Source organism: Taeniopygia guttata, chromosome 26 (genome assembly GCF_048771995.1).
Source record: "Taeniopygia guttata chromosome 26, bTaeGut7.mat, whole genome shotgun sequence".
Classification (NCBI taxonomy): domain Eukaryota; kingdom Metazoa; phylum Chordata; class Aves; order Passeriformes; family Estrildidae; genus Taeniopygia; species Taeniopygia guttata.
This window is the reverse complement of record NC_133051.1, coordinates 2,281,102-2,299,793: the sequence shown is the minus strand read 5'-3', so window position 1 is coordinate 2,299,793 and position 18,692 is coordinate 2,281,102. Positions and strand designations below refer to the sequence as shown.

Below are 18,692 nucleotides of genomic sequence, written 5' to 3'. Positions count from 1 at the left end.
CAAAACCTCTCACTGACCCCCAAACCTTTTGCTGATCCCCAAAACCTCTTGCTGACCCCAAAATTCTCTCACTGACCCCAAATTCTCTCACTGACCCCAAATTCTCTTGCTGACCCCAAATTCTCTCACTGACCCCAAAACCTCTCGCTGACCCCCAAATCCTCTCCCTGACCCCAAAATTCTCTCACTGACCCCAAATCCTCTCCCGTTCACCCCCTAACCCCAGACCACGCCCACCCAAGCCCCGCCCACGGCCCCGCCCCCGGCCGCGCCCCGCCCCCGGGCGCCCCCTGGCGGCGGCGGCGGCTCCGGCGGTGTCGCTGCTCCGGCGGGCCCGGCCCGGCCCCGATCGCTCCGGGCCCCACCGGGGACCCCCGGACCCGCCGGGCCGGGCGGGGGCAGGGCCGGGCCGGGGGCCCCGACACGCTCCGGGCCCCGGGAAGGGCCGGGCCGGGGGCTCCGGGCCGCCGCAGGTTCCCGGACGGCGGAGCCGGGAGCGCCTCAGGTACCGAGCCGCGCCTGGAGCGGGGCCGCGGCATCGCCCCCGTCCCCTCCCCTGGAGCCCTCCCCGGGCTGCCCCGGCCGGCCCTGCCGCCAATTCCCGGTACCCCCGGGACTCGCCCCTTCCTCAGGCCCCTCGCTCCCACGGGCTCTGCAGGCCCGTCCTCATCCCTCCGTCCTCTTCCTCCTCCCTCCATCCTCCTCCCTCCATCCCCTTCCTCATCCCTCCGTCCTCTTCCTCCTCCCTCCATCCCCTTCCTCATCCCTCCGTCCTCTTCCTCCTCCCTCCATCCTCCTCCCTCCATCCCCTTCCTCCTCCCTCCGTCCTCTTCCTCCTCCCTCCATCCTCATCCTCATCCTTCCGTCCTCTTCCTCCTCCCTCCATCCTCATCCCTCCATCCCCTTCCTCATCCCTCCGTCCTCTTCCTCCTCCCTCCATCCTCATCCCTTCATCCCCTTCCTCCTCCCTCCGTCCTCTTCCTCCCTCCATCCCCGTCCTCATCCCTCCTTCCTCTTCCTCCTCCCTCCATCCTCATCCCTTCATCCCCGTCTTCATCCCTCCGTCCTCTTCCTCCTCCCTCCATCCTCATCCCTCCATCCTCGTCCTCCTCCCCCCATCCCCATCCTCATCCTCATCCCTCCATCCCCTCCCATGTCCCTGCACCCCCATCCTCCTTGTTCCTGCAGCCCCATCCTCCTCCCTCCATCCCTTTCCTCCTCTCTCCATCCCCTTCTCCCTCCCTGCAGCCCCCTCCTCAATCCCCCATCCCTTTCCTCTTCCCTCCATCCCATTCTCCTTGCCCCCCCTGCTCCCTCCTTTTCCTGGGAGGCCGTGTTGTGTCTGTCCCTGCGTGTCCTGGAGGGGTTGATGTGGGCCCAGGTGCTTTTCCACACGAAGTGTCCGTGTGTCCCTGTGCAGGGGGTGTCAGGGTGTCCCCCTGACCCTTTGGGATTAGGGAAAACTGCTTCTCCAGCTCTGGGTTTAAGGAGGGTGAAGGCACGAGTGGCTTCTGCAGGCTGGGGGTTTGGGAGAGTGGGAATAACCTGGGAATTCTGAGGGTCTGGATGGGGCTGGTGGCCTCAGGAGGGACCCAGTGCTGCTGTGGGAGTGTGCTGGGATGGTTTTAGGGACTGGCTGAGCTCTGGACTGGCAAACAGGTGTGGGAAGGTGAGCTGGAAGTGCAGAGCAGGAGCTTGGCAATTCCCAGTGGAATTCTGTGTGGGAGGAATGCTGCTGAAATATTCCCCCAGCCAGGAGCAGGGGGAAATGCCCAGGGAGTGCTCTGGGAGCTCCTGGTGGTTTTTTAGTTATTTTCTACAGTTCTCAGTGTAGGAATTGTCCTTGGTGAGCCACAGCACTTCAGGCTGGCCCCTCGTAGGTGGGGATGGAGGGAGAGCAGAATGTTTTCTCCCAGCCCTTATTCCTGAGGGAATTGCTGAGGTGGGAGTGGGAGAGGAGCCAGTGCCCAGATGGGATGGAGCAGGATCTGTGCTAAATGAGCCTGTGAGGGGAATAAATCCACGCTGAGCCGAGGCAAAGGAGCAGGCTGGCTGGGGCAGGGCGTGGGGTGGCACAGGGAAGGTGTGGTGTGCCCTAGGGCGGGCAGGTGTGTGCAGGAGGGCAGCTGGCACCGGCTGTGTTTGCTCTCAGCGTGCACAGAGAGAAAACTTTCCTCTTCTGGGCACTTGGCAGGGCTGGGGCATGGTGAGGAGTTCTCCAAGGGCCGAAGGGAAGGCAGAGAGGGGCAGTGGGAGGGGATTGATGGGGCTGTTTGGATCTGAAAATGGAGTGGGACCCTTGGGCAGCTCAAGTGGGGCTTTTCCCCCTCCCTCCACACTGGAAGGGGCCCAGGGCGGCTCTGCCACCCCACGGCCCCAGGTTTCGTTTGGAGCAGGAGCAGAAGGAGGAGGAGGAGGAGGAGGAGGAGGAAGAGGAGGAGGAGGAGGAGGAGGAGGCAGATTCTGGCAGAGGGAGAGGCTCCCAATGGAAAGGGGTTCCAGTGGAAAGGGGTTCAAATGGAAAGGGATTCCAAATGAAAAGGGGTTTCCCATACAAAGAGGTTCCCAATGGAAAGGGTTTTCCAATGGAAAGATGTTTCCAGCAGAAAGAGGTTTCCAATGGAGGAGGCTCCTCATGGAAAGAGGTTCCATTGGAAAGGGATTCCAAAGGAGTTTCCAATGAAAGAGGTTCCAGGTGGAAAGGGATTCCAATGGAAAGGGGTTTCCAATGAAAGAGGTTCCCAATGGAAGGAGTTTCCAATGGAAAGGGGTTCCAGGTGGAAAGGGGTTTCCAGTGGAAAGGGGTTTCCAATGGAAAGAAGTTCCAACTGGAAAGAGGTTTCCTGTAGAAAGAGGTTGCCAATGGAAAGGGGTTTCCAATGGAAGAAGGTTCCCAATGGAAAAAGTTTTCCAATGGAAAGATGTTTCCAGCAGAAAGAGGTTTCCAATGGAGGAGGCTCCTAATGGAAAGAGGTTCCACTGGAACGGGATTCCAATGGAAAAGAGTTTCCAATGAAAGAGGTTCCCAATGGAAGGAGTTTCCAATGGAAAGGGGTTCCAGGTAGAAAGGGGTTCCAAATGGAAAGGGGTTTCCAATGAAAGAGGTTTCCAATGGAAAGAAGTTCCAACTGGAAAGAGGTTTCCTGTAGAAAGAGGTTTCCAATGGAAAGGGGTTTCCAATGGAAGAGGTTCCCAATGGAAGAAGTTTTCCAATGGAAAGATGTTTCCAGCAGAAAGAGGTTTCCAATGGAGGAGGCTCCTAATGGAAAGAGGTTCCATTGGAAAGGGATTCCAATGGAAAGGGGTTTCCAATGAAAGAGGTTCCCAATGGAAGGAGTTTCCAATGGAAAGAAATTCCAAATGGAAAGGGGTTTCCTGTAGAAAGAGGTTTCCAATGGAAAGGGGTTTCCAATGGAAGGAGGTTCCCAATGGAAAGTTTCCCGATGGAAAGAGGGTTCCCAAATTGCCACTTCAATCCCGGGCTGGAGGTCCTGGTGGATCAGGTGGAGACACTGAGCTGCTCTCAGGGCACACCTGGCATCATTCCCTGTCACCTGCCCAAGTTCCCATCAGGGATAGAAGAATTTCCCATTTCTCACTACAATTAAAAAAAAAAACCAACACCCAGGAGTGACTCTGTGAGTGAAAACACAGGAGTATTCCCCACTGCCTCCTTCCTGCCTGATCCTCACACTGACTGGGTCAGATATCAGAATTTTTGTGTTTTCTGGGTCACATATCAGATTTCTTGTGTTTTCTGGCCTTTTCTTGCTTCTCCTCCTCCGAAGCAGAGCAGCTGCTGGTTCTCTGACCCTGAAGGACCTTCCCTGCAGTGAAGGCACCATCGCATTCCTCAGCAGCTGCTCAGCTTTATTTCCTTCACCCTGGTAAACCCCACTCCCCTGTAGGATCCCACAGCCAGGAAAGAAAATATCTCTTCTCTAAATCTTTAAAAATTATTTTTAGCTGTGCATTTTTCATTGCTGTGCAGAGTTTTCTGTGTTGATATAAATGTAATTAATTAAACACAAAATGCACCTGCTTTCCTTGGGTTGTCTGAAGGGAAGTTCAGTCACTCTCCCACCCCCTGCCTTTTAATTTTCTCTGCTTTTATCATTGTTTAATTGTGTTCTCCTTGCCAGGTGGAAGATGGGAGTGTTCCCCTCATGTTTTAGGTGAAACTCGCTTGCCATGAAATCCCGAGGGAGATAGAGGGACTGCAGTGGGAATTCCTTCTCACTCCTCCACGACAAATCCAACAACTGCCTAATGGTAGGAACTGGTTTTAATTAACACAACTCTCGTTAATCAAGGAGCAGAGCAAAGAGCTGGAGCTCCAGCCCCGCTGGGATGGGGGAGGGCACAGCTGGAGATGCTGGGGGAGTTGGATTTGGGATCTGACCATGCCTGTCCTGTCCCCAGGGATGTCCTCTCTGCCTGGCGTCATGGGGAGCTGCTGCAGCTGTCTGTGCACAGACAGCATCCCAGACAACCACCCCACCAAATTCAAGGTAAATTTTTGCCCTTCCAACCCCATCAGAGGGTCTGGGACAGCTCTGGCTGCACGAGGAGAGAGCAAACTCCTTCCCCCGCACACAAATATGAAAATTCATCACTTCTGGTTTGGTTTTTCTTTTTATTTTTCCCCTTTCTTTAAGAAACTCCTGCTGAAAATGTGTTTGTATTTGCTGCTTGGGAAAGGCAAAGAAATGGGGGACTGGAGAGAAAAACCTTTTATTGCTCAGGGCTGTGTTCCAGGGCTCAGCCACAGCAGCTGAGCTGCCAAGGGCTGCCAGCCACGGATCCCTGCTGCCAGCTGGGAAAAAGGCAGCAGGAAAAGGGAGGAATCCATGGAATTGCTCAGGGACACCTGGAGAGCCCTGTCCAGCTCTGGGCCCTCCCAGCAAGGGAGATGTGGAGGGGCTGGAGGGAAGGGAAAGGAGCTGCAGCACCTGGAGAAGGGTTTGGAGAGTCCTGAGGGAGCTGGGAAGGGTTTGGAGAGTCCTGAGGGAGCTGGGAAGGGTCTGGAGAGTCCTGAGGGAGTTGGGAAGGGTTTGGAGAATTCCTGAGGGATCTGGGAAGGGTTTGGAGAGTCCTGAGGGATCTGGGAAGGGTTTGGAGAGTCCTGAGGGAGCTGGGAAGGGTTTGGAGAGTCCTGAGGGAGCTGGGAAGGATTTGGAGAGTCCTGAGGGAGCTGGGAAGGGTTTGGAGAATTCCTGAGGGAGCTGGGAAGGGTTTGGGGAGCCCTGAGGGAGCTGGGAAGGGTTTGGGGAATTCCTGAGGGAGCTGGGGAGGGTTTGGAGAGTCCTGAGGGAGCTGGGAAGGGTCTGGAGAGACCTGAGGGAGCTGGGAAGGGTTTGGAAAGTCCTGAGGGAGCTGGAAAAGGGGCTCAGCCTGGAGCAAAGGAGGCTCAGGGGGAATTTCTGGCCCTGACAGGAGGGGACAGCCAGGGGGATTTGGGATCTTATCCCAGGGAACAGCCTCAGGCTGGGCCAGGGGATATCGGCGATGATGAGAGGGACAGGGAGACTCCAAGAGATGGTCAGAAGAATCCAAATTTACTGTGGACTACCTATGCTTATACACTATTTTAGGAAGGCTACTAATATTTTACTACAAAGATTGAGTTAATCATCACATAAACAAACGTAGCATTTTGCAACATCTCTTGCTTGCAGGAGTCTTGATGTAATTTTCTTATCCAGTTCAGCCTGGTTTAATCTTCTTGCAATCTTCAAAGCTGTTTGTTCTTGCCAAGGCATCCTGATTGTCAAATCTCGTGTGCTAGCCAGGTCCAAAGTCTTGTGTGTCCCAAAAAGGGGAGGTTTAGGCTGGAAATCAGCAGGAATTTCCTCACGGAAAGCGTGGCCAGGCCTTGGAAGTGCCCAGGGAGTTCCCCACTGTGGCAGCAGCTCTCAGAAAAACTTTCCCAAGCATTGTTCTGGGAAGGGCTGTGAGAAGATCAGAGAAAAGAATGAGAAACAAATCTTAACTTACTACACCTGTTGCTGTGAACCTGTGGAATGTGTTATGGAGATTTGTTTACCAAAGAGTGATTTCTCAATTCAACATTGTGCTGACAAGCAATCAATTATTAGCTAACTCCTAACTCTTAACTTCATCAAGGCCTACCCATTTATTTTAATTTACTCTAGTAAGGCTTTTCTCTAACTAAAATTTTAGATCCTCTAACATCTCTAAATTCTTTAAAATTTACGTTTCACTCTCTGAACCAACGGAGAACGTGCACAATCAATGCCCTGGTGGCTCCCACCCTGCAGGTGACTGTCGCTGTCGAGGCAGGACGGGAATGAGAAGATTCTGACTCAGAATCTGCTGAGAGTAAAACTCTGATTTATTCAAAATCCACCGCTCTTTTATACAGAGCTTTGTGAGGACCAACTCCATCGGTCCAATGGAAAAAAACTGAGAGTAAAACTCTGATTTATTCAAAATACCCCACTCTTTTATACAGAGCTTCGTGAGGACCAACTCCATCGGTCCAGTGGAAAAAAACTGAGAGTAAAACTCTGATTTATTCAAAATACACCGCTCTTTTATACAGAGCTGGAGTGAAAACAACTCACAGCACTGGTGTACAGTGCTTGACACACAGTGCTAGAACTTAACTATCAACAATGTGACCAACAAGAGAGATACAGAATTATTTACATTCTTCTCCAGCTCTTTCCCAGGCTTCTGCCTGGCTAGAAACTCTCAGTTTTCTGTCTTTGACTGAACCTGAGACCCACAGGTGACCAACGTGGACGACGAGGGGCAGGAGCTGGGCTCGGGGGTGCTGGAGCTGGCGCCGGGGGAGCTGGTGCTGCACTCGCACAAGCGCGACGCCGTGCGGTGGCCCTACCTGTGCCTGCGGCGCTACGGCTTCGACGCCAACCTCTTCTCCTTCGAGAGCGGCCGCCGCTGCCGCACCGGCCAGGGTGAGGGGCTGGGGGGCTCCCTGGGGGCAGGGGCAGTGCCCGGGGCAGGGGAAAGGGCTGGGGAAGGGTCTCGGGGGCTCCCTGGAGCAGGAGCAGTGCCCAGGGGGCTCCTTGGGAGCTCTCTGGGGCAAGGTCAGTGCCCATGGTAGGGGCTCAGGGGCTCCCTGGGGGCTCCCTGGGGGCAGGGGCAGTGCGCTGGGCAGGGGAAAGGGCTGGGAAAGGGTCTCAGGGGCTCCCTGGAGCAGCAGCAGTGCCCAGGGGGGCTCCCTTGAGGCTCCCTGGGGTCAGGGGCAGTGCCCTGGGCAGGGGTTGGGCAGGGGCAGGGGAAGGGTCTGGGCAGGGGCAGTGCCCAGGGGGCAGGGTCAGTCCTTGAGGAGTTTCCTGGGAGCAGGAGCAGTGCCCAGGGGGCTCCTTGGGAGCTCTCTGGGGCAAGGTCAGTGTCCATGGCAGGGGCTCAGGGGCTCCCTGGGGGCTCCCTGGGGGCAGGGGCAGTGTCCTGGGCAGGGGCTGGGCAGGGAAAAGGGCTGGGGAGGGGGCTGGGGGGCTCCCTGGAGCAGCAGCAGTGCCCAGGGAGGCTCCCTTGAGGCTCCCTGGGGTCAGGGGCAGTGCCCTGGGCAGGGGCTGGGCAGGCCCTGGGGGCTCCCTGGGGGCAGGGGCAGTGTCCTGGGCAGGGGAAAGGGCTGGGAAAGGGTCTCGGGGGCTCCCTGGAGCAGCAGCAGTGCCCAGGGGGGCTCCCTTGGGGCTCCCTGGGGGCTGGGCAGTGCCCTGGGCAGGGGCTGGGCAGGGGCAGTGCCCAGGGGGTTGTTTTCCTGTGGCTTGATGGTGTTAAACAGCAGCAGAAGAAATCAGAATTCATTTAGAAACGGCAACAACACCTGTTTTTCAAAGCAGGATCACTTCCTTGCTGTTCTAACCCTCCTCTCTGTCCCTGGCAGGGATTTTTGCCTTCAAGTGCTCCCGAGCAGAGGAGATCTTCAACCTGCTGCAGGAGCTGATGCAGTGCAACAGCATCAACGTGGTGGAGGAGCCCGTGGTGATCACCAGGAGCGGCCACCCCTCGGAGCGGGAGCTGCCCCGCAGCCCCCAGGGCCCCACCAGTAAGAGCCCAGCTCACTCTGGAAGTGTTAATAATTCTGTTTTGTACCAATTTAACGCTCCTCTGCCTCGATTCCCTCACAGGTCTGGGCTACACTGGACTTCCCAATGGATTTCACAGCTTCCCTGGAGAATCCCTGTCCTACTCTGCAGGGCAGCACCCCTCAGTGAGCAGCCTGAGACATTCCTCTGTGGGGGAAGACTCTACGCACCCCCTCCTGGGGCCTGAGGAGCAGGTAAACCCATGCTCAACTCTGCTGGGTGCAATTCTGGGCTTCCCTCACTCAAAGCTCAGGGGACCCTCACACCTTGTCACTCTCTTTATTCTCTTTATTTCCTTTTGCTCCTGGAGGCTCCTGCTCTTTGATACTTTGCTAGAACTGGTGTCCTGTCAGAAAAACTGAGTTTTGTCCTCAACCCAGTGGTATTTGGGGTGCAGTTACCTTCCAGCTGTCACACAGACCCTCAATTCACACCCTTTTCATTTTTGGTTTTGAGGTTCAGCTCTTTGCTCGCAGTTGTAGAATTTAAAAATTTTTCCTACAAAACCCAGCTGGTCTGAGGCACCCCCAGGGAGGCCTGGGCAGGTGTGAGGGTTGTGGGATCACCTGTGGGCCACTCGAGGAGTGAGAAGTTTGTGAATGTGCATGGAGCATGACACAGAACCCCGAATCGCTGAGGCTGGAAAAGATTAAATCCAACCTGTGCCCAGTCCCCACCCCGAGCACTCAGTGCCACATCCAGGTGACACCTCCAGGGATGGGCACTCCACACCTTCCAAAGCCTGACCAGCCTTTCCATGAGGAAATTCCTGCAGATGCCCATCCGTGAGGACACACAGAGTGTATCTGTGGCTGCACTCTTGTCTCTCTCCCAGCCCACAAAACCCAAACCAACTTTTTACCTCCAAAAACCTTCCCAACTTCCAAAACCCTTTTTCCTCATCCGCCACTGAGGAATTCCCCTCTCGTGGTGGTTTCTCAGCTGCTTTGCTCTGGTCTCTGCTGTCTCCTCCTTTCACTGTCCCTCTGCTTCTCTCCTTGCAGTCCCACACCTACGTCAACACCGGGGAGCCGGAGCCGAGGGGCCGGCACTGTATGCACTCCTTGCCTGAAGCCCACCCTCCTTTCCCCCCTAGGAACCACAGCTGCTCCCTGGAAGACCGCAACCCCCAGGTCTTCCTGCAGCCAGGGGAGGTGAAATTCGTGCTGGCTCCCACCTCTGGCTACCACCGGCTGTGCCGGCAATGCCGGCCGCACCTCTGCCCTCCCAACAACAACAACAACGAGTGCCAGGAGGGCTGCCCGTCCCCACAGTGCGTCTATGAGAACCTCAATGGCCTGGTGGCCCCCAGCACCTCATCCCTAGGCCGGTCTGGCCTCTCCAAAGCATCCCGGGAGGATGGGAGCTGCTCCCAGCGCCGCTCGGCGCTGCTGCACTACGAGAACCTGCCGGCGCTGCCGCCGCTGTGGGAGCAGCAGCCGGCCCGGTATGGGGACGAGGACGCTGGCACGGCACCCACGCCGTCCCCAAATGGCTTCTCCGAGGCGGGCGAGGAGGAGCCCCTGCAGAGCTCCGCGGCCTCGCAGCCGCGCCGCGCTCTCCTGCCCAGGCCCCGGCGCGGCCGCCTGCCCAACGTCTTCAGCTTCGACTTCCCCCGGCCCTGCCCGGAGCCTCCTCGGCAGCTCAACTACATCCAGGTGGATCTGGAGCCCGAGCCCTGCCAGGGACAGCAGGAACCACGGGCGGCAGCGCCCGCCAGCCCCGGCGCCCGCCGCACCGACTCGTACGCCGTCATCGACCTCAAGAAGACGGCGGCCATGTCCAGCCTGCAGCGGGCCCTGCCCAGGGACGACGGCACCTCGAGGAAAACGCGGCACAACAGCACCGACCTGCCCCTGTGAGGGCCCCAAGTGCCGTGGCGTGGCTTCGGTCCCTGCCCCTCGCTGTGTCCTGCCCCGTGGGGCTCCCGCTCGCCATCGCCTTCGTGGCTCCCGCAGCTGCTGCTGTCGAGGCTCGTCTGTCCGTCTGTCCGTCCTCCCTCTCTCCGTGTTGCTCGTTTTCCGAGCCTTGTGGGATGTTTGGTGACTCTTGAGGGTTGGATTCCGGGTTGGAGGTGGCACAGCCTGGGGTGGGGCAGGGCAGAGCTCTGTGCAGATGGAGCCCGTTCCCCGTGGGTTTCCCATCTCCAGGAGAGCTCTGTGGTGAGGCAGAGTGTGTTTTGCTCCCAAAACTGGAGCTCTGTGCAGATGGAACCCATTCCCCGTGGGTTTCCCATCTCCACTGTGGTGAGGCAGAATCTGCTCTGCTCCCAAAACTGGAGCTCTGTGCAGATGGAGCCCGTTCCCCATGGATTTCCCATCTCCAGGAGAGCTCTGTGGTGAGGCAGTGTCCTCCCAAAACTGGAGCTCTGTGCAGATGGAGCCCGTTCCCCGTGGGTTTCCCATCTCCAGGAGAGCTCTGTGGTGAGGCAGAGTCTGCTCTGCTCCCAAAATTGGAGCTCTGTGCAGATGGAGCCCGTTCCCGTGGGTTTCCCATCTCCAGGAGAGCTCTGTGGTGAGGCAGAGTCCTCCCAAAATTGGAGTTCTGTGTGGATGGAGCCTGTTCCCCGTGGGTTTCCCATCTCCAGGAGAGCTCTGTGGTGAGGCAGAGTCTGTTCTGCTCCCAAAACTGGAGCTCTGTGCAGATGGAGCCCATTCCCTGTGGGTTTCCCATCTCCACTGTAGTGAGGCAGAGTCCTCCCAAAATTGGAGCTCTGTGCAGATGGAGCCCATTCCTCGTGGGTTTCCCATCTCCAGGAGAGCTCTGTGGTGGGGCAGAGTCTGTTCTCCTCCCAAAACTGGAGCTCTGTGCAGATGGAGCCCGTTCCCTGTGGATTTCCCATCTCCAGGAGAGCTCTGTGGTGGGGCAGAGTCTGTTCTGCTCCCAGAACTGGAGCTCTGTGCGGATGGAGCCCGTTCCCCGTGGGTTTCCCATCTCCAGGAGAGCTCTGTGGTGAGGCCACTCCAGAGCTGGGGTTTGCCTTTGTGGTTCCAGTGGTGCCTGGACATGAGGGAGCTCACGCCGTGGCCTTTCCCCCCTCAGCTCGCTGTTTGTTCCTGAAGCTTTTTATCCTTCTGTCCCTGTCTCAGATCCCATTTCAATTGGGCAGCTGCAATGAAACAAGGAGGACACAGAGCCATGGGCACACACTGTGATCACAGAAACCTGATTGCCTAAATCCTTAAACTCCCTCCCCTGCTTTAGCAGAGGAGGGAAAGGCCACAACCATGAGGGAGATTGGAAGTTTGGTCTAGAAAACTTCACTTGTGCCATACCCTGCTTTGTTTTTTTTTTACGAGGGTTCTATGAGAAGTGCTGTGGGTTTATTTATTTGTTTACTTGTTTATTTATGAGCTGCTCCTTTGCATCCCAGTTGGTTGCCAAACTGGTGCCGGTCGCTCCTACTGGGAGGACAGGCCCCAAAAGAGCTCAGTGGCTGTGCTGAGCCACCAACTGGGGGAAAAACAGTGTGGGGAAGAGCAGCTGGGAATGGAAATGGATGAACTGGGGGCTGACTGTCACGGGGTGGGTGGGAAATGGAATGGGAGATGTGGGAGTGGGAGCGGAGCCGCCGGGCAGCCCAGCTTGGAGCGGCATCAAAGCCCTTGCTGCACCCACGTGCCCAGCTGGGTCCGGGAGCAGCCCCAGCCCGGTGGCAGGAGTGAATGTGCTGTTTGTTCTCTCAGCTGTGGACCTGGAAGGGCTCAAATTCCGGGTACATTCGTGGCCTTTTGCTGTGGATTTTTGTCTCGATGCCGGGCTGGTGCTGAGCCGCCCCGGGATGTCCCCTGGTCCCTCCCCGTGGGACACGCGGTGCCTCGGCCTTTCCCTGGATTTCTCTGTGCCTGGTCCGATGGAGAGCAGTGCCCTGGGGTGCTCTGGGGTGCTCTGAGATGCTCTGGGGAGCTCTGGGGTACTCTGGGCTGCTTTGGGGTGCTCTGAGATGCTCTGGGGTGCTCTGGGGTGCTTTGGGGTGCTTTGGGGTGCTCTGGGGAGCTCTGGGGTGCTTTGGGATGCTCTGGGGTGCTCTGGGGTGCTTTGGGGTGCTCTGGGCTGCTTTGGGGAGCTCTGGGCTGCTCTGGGCTGCTCTGGGCTGCTCTGGGGTGCTCTGAGATGCTCTGGGGAGCTCTGGGGTGCTTTGGGGTGCTTTGGGGTGCTCTGGGGTACTTTGGAATGCTCTGGGGTGCTTTGGGGTGCTCTGAGATGCTCTGGGGAGCTCTGGGGTGCCCTGGGATGCTCTGGGGTGCTCTGAGATGCTCTGGGGCTGCTCTGGGGTGCTCTGGGCTGCTTTGGGGTGCTCTGGGGTGCCCTGGGATGCTCTGGGCTGCTCTGAGATGCTCTCGGGAGCTTTGGGATGCTCTGGGATGCTCTGGGGAGCTCTGGGGTGCTTTGGGGAGCTCTGGGTTGCTCAGGGGTGCTTTGGGATGCTCTGGGGAGCTCTGGGGTGCCCTGGGATGCTCTGGGGTGCTCTGGGGTGCTCTGGGATGCTCTGGGGTGCTCTGGGGTGCTCTGGGGTGCTCTGGGGTGCTCTGGGATGCTCTGGGCTGCTCTGGGGTACTCTGGGGAGTTCTGGGGTGCCCTGGGCTGCTCTGGGCTGCTCTGGAGAGTTCTGGGCTGCTCTGGGGTGCTCTGGGGAGCTCTGGGGTGCTCTGGGGTGCTCTGGGGCTGCTCTGGGGTGCTTTGGGGCGCCCTGGGGTGCTCTGGAGCCCCAGCTCCCTGCTGGCTGTGTCCCTGTGCCTCCTGGGGCAGCAGCAGTGCCAAGCCCCGTGTCCCCGTTGTCCTTCTCTGTGTCCCGCCGTTGACGTTGGTGGAAGAGGAGCAGCCCCACGCCGCAGCTCCAAGGCCAGCAGCTCAAGTCACAGCCTTTGGAAGTTCAGCCTTGTTCTGGTTTTTGGTGCTGTCCTGTCCTGTCGTGGCCCTGTGGGGAGCAGGGCCACGTGTCCCAAGTCTGAGTGGTGCCATGTTTGTGTCGCAGAACGCGGAGTTCTTGGCTTGCTGTTGCACTATAAATCCCAAGTGTGCCACACGCTTCAATCCACTGGTTTTATTTTCGTTTTGGAGGTCCTTGTGCTCGTCTTCCATTCTTTCGTCCGTCCCTTGTGTTACCTGTAACTGAAAGGAGACCCGAGTAATATATTTTTATATGTATAACAAATGACTTTATTTGAAGGAAAAAAAAAAAAAATCAATCTCCGCCCTAAGTAATGTATCCCCCTAAATCCAGCTTTCATTTAGGGAAGAGAGAGAAGAAATTGTTTATATCTATCTATATATATCTATATATATATATATAAAAGTTAACTGCGTTAAGCTTTAAATAAAGTATTTAAATAAAGAGTTTTAAGCTGTCGGTGTCACCCTCTGGGACAGCACAGCTCCTTCTGGAGCCTCTGTAGGAGCCTGCTGGAAGTACAAAATCCCTCTTCCCTTTTTGCCCTGGAATGATGCTTTTGGCTTCTTTCTTCTACCTCTGTCGGGATTGAAGGCACATGAGGTGATGGTTCGTGTTCAGCTCAACTGCAGAAAGTCCAAAATCCTCAGCACCCAGAGCTCCAACACTGGAATTCCTTAAAAAATCGGGCAATGCAATTTCGGTGGCTCCATGAGAGCTTTGTCTTCGGAAACTGTCGCTGCTGGACACCAAATGAGTGCACAGAAGCTTGGGAAGTTCAAAGGAGAAAAAGAGTTTTATTCCAACATCTGGTATTTATAGAATTCCAAAGGTGACCGTGGGTTGGAGGATGGAATTACCACCTCTCCAACCACGCTGCTCCAAAGATCAATCAATCATTTCTCTCCACCCACAGAGAAAAATGTAAACAATTCTATTTATCCATGAAATTGTGTGGGAACTCTGCCTCTCAAACATCTGAACATCATCAGAAGGCGACAGAAGTTTTATGAGGACTTTAATACTTTCAAAAGAACTATAAGAGAAAATAATTTTCAGGGCAACAGGAAACCTGGCTGGGCTCGCTCAAACTGCTGCTTTTCACCTGCTCCAGGTGATCTGGGCTGTCCCTTCCCTCCCTGGCAGATCCAGGGAGTGGTGACAGGGGACAATGTCCTCACCCCTTTGTCCTGCTCCTCTTCCAAGAAGGAGAAGAATTCCACGAGCCTTGAAGATGAGACAGGATGGAGCTGATGGCAGCGTGGGGCATCCTGCGCTCCGCGTCCCCTCGTGTCCCCTCGTGTCCCTTCGTGTCCCCTCGTGTCCCCTCGTGTCCCCTCCCCGCGGTGGCCGTGGCCCTGCTGGCTCGGCAGGCTGAGCTCCAGCTCCATCCCAAACTCCCCAGGAATTTTTGGGAAGGAAAAGCCGCTCCCAGCCCGTTTATTTTTATTTTTTTTGCTGTGGCTTGTTCCGTGCTGGAGCCATTCCATGGGAATTGTGGTGGATGGAGCTTTGGGATTTCAGTGTTCACATCCCGGTGATGTTCCCTCTTTTTTTTGGGGAAAATATCCCCAGAGCTGTGCCCGCACTGAGGCACCTTTGAGAAATCCGGGATATTGTTTTTTCCCGGTGGAGGGGAGCGCAGGAGCCGCTTTTGGGGCTGCCCTCGCTGTCCCCGCAGCTCCGGTGACACTTTTTGGGATTCTCCCGGCGCAGCGTCGCAGCTTCCTCTAGTGGCCGTGGGGAAACGCTTCCAGAGGAGGATCCGGGCTGGGATTGGGAATTCCAGCCCGTGTTCTCTCATCCTTCGGTTCTGTGGTTTGGTTTTTTTCCCCTGTGGCTGTTTTGTTTGGATTGGGAATGTTTCCCCATTCTGTTGTGTCCTTATGGAACCGTGTGAAGGTGGATTTTATGGATTTTCCTTTGGGTCTGACACCTTCTGCTGGGCTTTCCCCATGGATGCACAGCAGCAGGTGCTGCTGGATTGGATGGAAAACTGGATTGGGACACTCGGTGATCCACAGCAGAACCCCCACCCTTGGTGGATACATCCACAAATCTGCCTTTGGGTTTCAGGGATCCGTCCTGGGCTCTGTGCACCCAGCTGGGTTAGAAAAACCATCCCAAACCTGCTCTGGAGTTTGTCCCTGGAGCTGAGGGGACGCTCTGAGCTCTCCTCCTCCCTGCCCCAAGCTCAGCTTGGTGTTTTGGCAGCTGGAAAATCGAGGAAGGAGCTGCTTCAGTGAAATGTTTGCTGAGACTTTGGCTCTCCAAAAGGGTTCAGGCAGCAAAATGAGGTGAATTTGGGTGGTGCTGACCCTGGGGGTGGGAGCTGGGCTGGAGGTTCCAGTGCTTGGCTCTGTGTGGCCCCACTGGGGGCTGACCTGGCCTTGCTGGGCTCCTTCCTCCAGCTGGAATTGTAATTTTGGGATGTCTCGTGAGCAGCTGGGGGCTGAGCAGAGGGAATGTCTCTGCCTTGACCTTTTTAAGTGGTTCTTGTTTGAGTCTGGGTTAATCCATCAGATTTCTCCCCCCAGTATTTCCTCCCTGCTGGATGCACAGACGGATTTTCCCCCTCTTCCCCTTCCCAAGAACCTGCTGGTAGGAGCAGAGCTTCTCCCAGTGCTCTGTTGTCTTGTGTTTTTGGAGGGTTTTTTCCCCTTCTAACCCATTTCAGGTGCCTGCTTTTCCCTCGGGGAAGGAGCCTGGAATCCCTGTGAGCTCTGCCTGCCTTACAGGGAGGGGAAAGGGGAGGTGGTGAAGGTTAAAAGATCAATATTTCTGCAGAGACTCGAATGTGTTTGTTATTTCTGAGGAATTCTTGTTTTTCTTACCTCAGCCGTGCTGTTTACTGACAGAAAAACCAAACCAGGGGTGGCATTGCCAGCTCCCTGTTTTCTCATTGTCTCTCTGTGTGATGCTGCTCAGCCCTCTCAAGTGGGGGATCATTAATGAGTGACTGTTAATGAACCTATTTCCTAATTCCTGCCCCTGGGAGGGCTGCCCTCAGTCTTTCTGGGAATTTTGTCTTTCCCCCAAACTCGGCTGGTCTGGAAGTGCTGCTCAGAGGTGGCAGAACAGGTTTGGGCTCCTGTTGCTGGAGGTGAATTCACTCCTGAGAGCCCTGGCAGCTTTGAAGTTGGCGATTACAGGGCAGGGGATGGAAAAGGCTCATTGTAAAGACCGAATCTGATTTGTTTTTCCTTCCCGAAGTGAACGGGATTTTTCCAGATGCTTCAGCGTCACCTCAGACTCCTCCTGTCATTGTCACCTGGGCTGGTGCCTCAGCCACGGAACATTTCTGATGTGGCAGAGGAGCAAAGGTGCTCTGGGGACTGTTCCTTTGGGTTCAAATCCAGGGAAATCAGGGAAATCCAGGCAGTGCCTCTCTGAAGAGCAGCTCTGTGGCCTGAGGGCAGCTCCTGGTTTGCCCTGAAGCGTGGAACTGAACAGAATAAACGGAATGGGATGGTTGTCCTGGCTGGTGACCCATGGGGAGACCTTTACAAGGCAGTTCCTGGTGCTGCTTCCCCTCTGTCAGTTTGAAGCCATTTCCTTCATCCTGTCTCTCGATCCCCTTGTCCAAAATCCCTCTCCAGCTCCCTTAGAGCCCCCTTTAGGTTTTAATCATCAAGAAGTGGCTGATCCTCACCTGGTTTGGGAGTTTAAATGCCTGACCTGGAGCCCAGCCGTGTCTTTACAGTTTATTTACCCATCTTTTGCTCAGAGGAAAAAGAGGAATCTTTATTTTGATGTGATGGAAGCTGTTCCTGTGTACTGTGACCTCTGTTTTGGAAACAAAACACTAAAAGCGGCTGGTGAAGGATCTGAGTGCTTGTGTGGGTTCATAAACACAGCTGCTCCAGGGGCAGAGAATCCCAGACTGGTTTGGGTTGGAAGAAACTTAAAAATCATCTCGTTCCACCCCTGCCATGGGCAGGGACACCTCCCACCACCCCAGATTGCTCCCAGCCCCATCCAGCCTGGCCTGGGACACTTCCAGGGATCCAGGGGCAGCCACAGCATCTCTGGGAATCCCACCCGCCCCTCCCCACCCTCACAGGGAAGAATTCCTTCCTAATATCCGACCTAAATTTCCTCTCTTTCAGCCTGAACCCATTCCCCGTTGTCCCTCACTCCAGTTCCTGGTGAACAGCCCCTCTCCAGCTCCTTGCAGCCCCTCCAGGTCCTGGAAGGGGCCAGGAGGTCTCCAGAGAACCTCACCTGCTCCAGGTTCCAGGGGCTCCCCCACTGCAGAACCCCGGGAAAGGCGGTGGAGAGATGGAATTCCCTGAGCTGGAGCTGGGCCACCAAACCAACAGAGAAGAGAAACTGAAAGCAAAGCAGAGGGAATGCCCAGAGCCTGGCCCCGAGGGAAATCCCGAGCTCTGCTGCTGGAAACCCCAAATCCGGAATTCCTGCTGGAGCAGCTCCCTCAGCGCTGCCTCACTTCGGCTCAGGAGGTGCCAAAAAGTGGGATGGGCGCTGCAGAGGGCACCTCACCCCCGTGCCCCACGGGTCCGTGCCCGGAGCGGGCGCTCTGTCGGTGTTCCGATAACCGCGCTCGCTTCCTGTCGGAATCTGAGGTATTGATGATCCCAAAATGTAGAAAGTCTCTGTCTGTCAGCCCCGCTGCCAAAGCAGAAGCCATAATTGGTCTGTGCTGTTTCAAGGTTGTTTATTCTGTTTATCTCTAACATGTTCTGCTGCCCTGCCGCAGCTCTGTCCTGCAGGGCAGCGTGTGGGGCTCTGCCCTCAGTGGGATGGTACAAACATTAAATACCACAAACTACCTGTGCTGGATTTACAATAACGTGCCAATATCTGTCACCTACGTTGGACAGTGTGTCCCCAGCCTGAACCAACAGAAAAATGCCAACAGCACAGTGAAACATGGAGGGCATGAAGAAGGAGAAAAAGGACAAGGCACACCCAATTTCCTCCGTCTTGTCCCCTTTGGACCCCTCATCTAGAATCCTAAAATTCTACTTTTGCACCCGTGCCACACTTAATTATTCCTTATATCAAACCCTCAGTGCTGGTAATTCATTCTGTGAGATTGAAAACTCTTTTCCATGGACAGAGATCACAGCCAGTGTCTCTGGGGGCTCTGTCCAGGGGGGTTCCTGACCCCTGCCAGGGTCCCAGACCTGCCAGGGCAGCCAGAGGGAAGCTCTGGACTCCCACAGCTTTCCGCCAGAATTCAATTTTTTATCCAGTCTCCAGAATCCAACCTTCCTGCCAGGGCTGCTGCAGTGCCAGCTGTGCTTCTGCTGGAGCAGGATCCTGCACAAGGGGGGAGTTTTCCTCTGGAGCTCCAGGGCTGGGGGAGATGGGCCTGGGCTCCTCTGGGAATGCAGTGGAAAGGCTGTTCTGGTATCCCAAAATCCCAGATTATATCCAAGTAGGAATTCTTGGCTCCTCCCCTGGGTGGAGCAGTTCCCCATGGATGATGGAATTTTCTCAGCCATGCAGGGACACTCGCTGGCCCATGAACAGAAGATAATTAATAATTGCTCATGAAGAGAAGCTAATGAATAATTAATAGCCCATTAAGAGAAGAGATTTCATGGAGGGAGGATTGGGTGTGGAAGAGATAAAGAAAATGCCCCATGAGCAGAGAACTGCCCCAGCTCTGAGGGATGGCAAATGGAACACACACCCACAGCTCAGGACACACCCGGTGCTCCCGAGGGAACGGAACCCGTGCTGGCACGGGATGG

General features: G+C 55.8%; 1 protein-coding gene across 1 annotated transcript; it reads left to right on the top strand.

Moving 5' to 3' along the window:
* Window positions 1–295: 295 nt before the first annotated feature.
* FRS3 (fibroblast growth factor receptor substrate 3) lies at window positions 296–13,415 on the top strand. Its single transcript, XM_072918842.1, has 7 exons — window positions 296–505; window positions 4,143–4,272; window positions 4,423–4,511; window positions 6,755–6,941; window positions 7,877–8,038; window positions 8,121–8,272; window positions 9,083–13,415. Exons 3-7 carry the CDS (start codon window positions 4,425–4,427, stop codon window positions 9,938–9,940), a joined length of 1,446 nt encoding a protein of 481 aa, XP_072774943.1. The 5' UTR covers window positions 296–505; window positions 4,143–4,272; window positions 4,423–4,424; the 3' UTR covers window positions 9,941–13,415.
* The last annotated feature ends 5,277 nt before the right edge of the window (window positions 13,416–18,692 follow it).

Bases quoted from the DNA above. Each gene is read 5' to 3' on its own strand.
- FRS3 (XM_072918842.1), top strand. From the start codon at position 4,425: ATGTCCTCTCTGCCTGGCGTCATGGGGAGCTGCTGCAGCTGTCTGTGC. The intron at 6,942-7,876 runs GTGAGGGGCTGG...TGTCCCTGGCAG, and splicing joins CCGCTGCCGCACCGGCCAGG to GGATTTTTGCCTTCAAGTGC. The intron at 8,039-8,120 runs GTAAGAGCCCAG...ATTCCCTCACAG, and splicing joins CAGCCCCCAGGGCCCCACCA to GTCTGGGCTACACTGGACTT.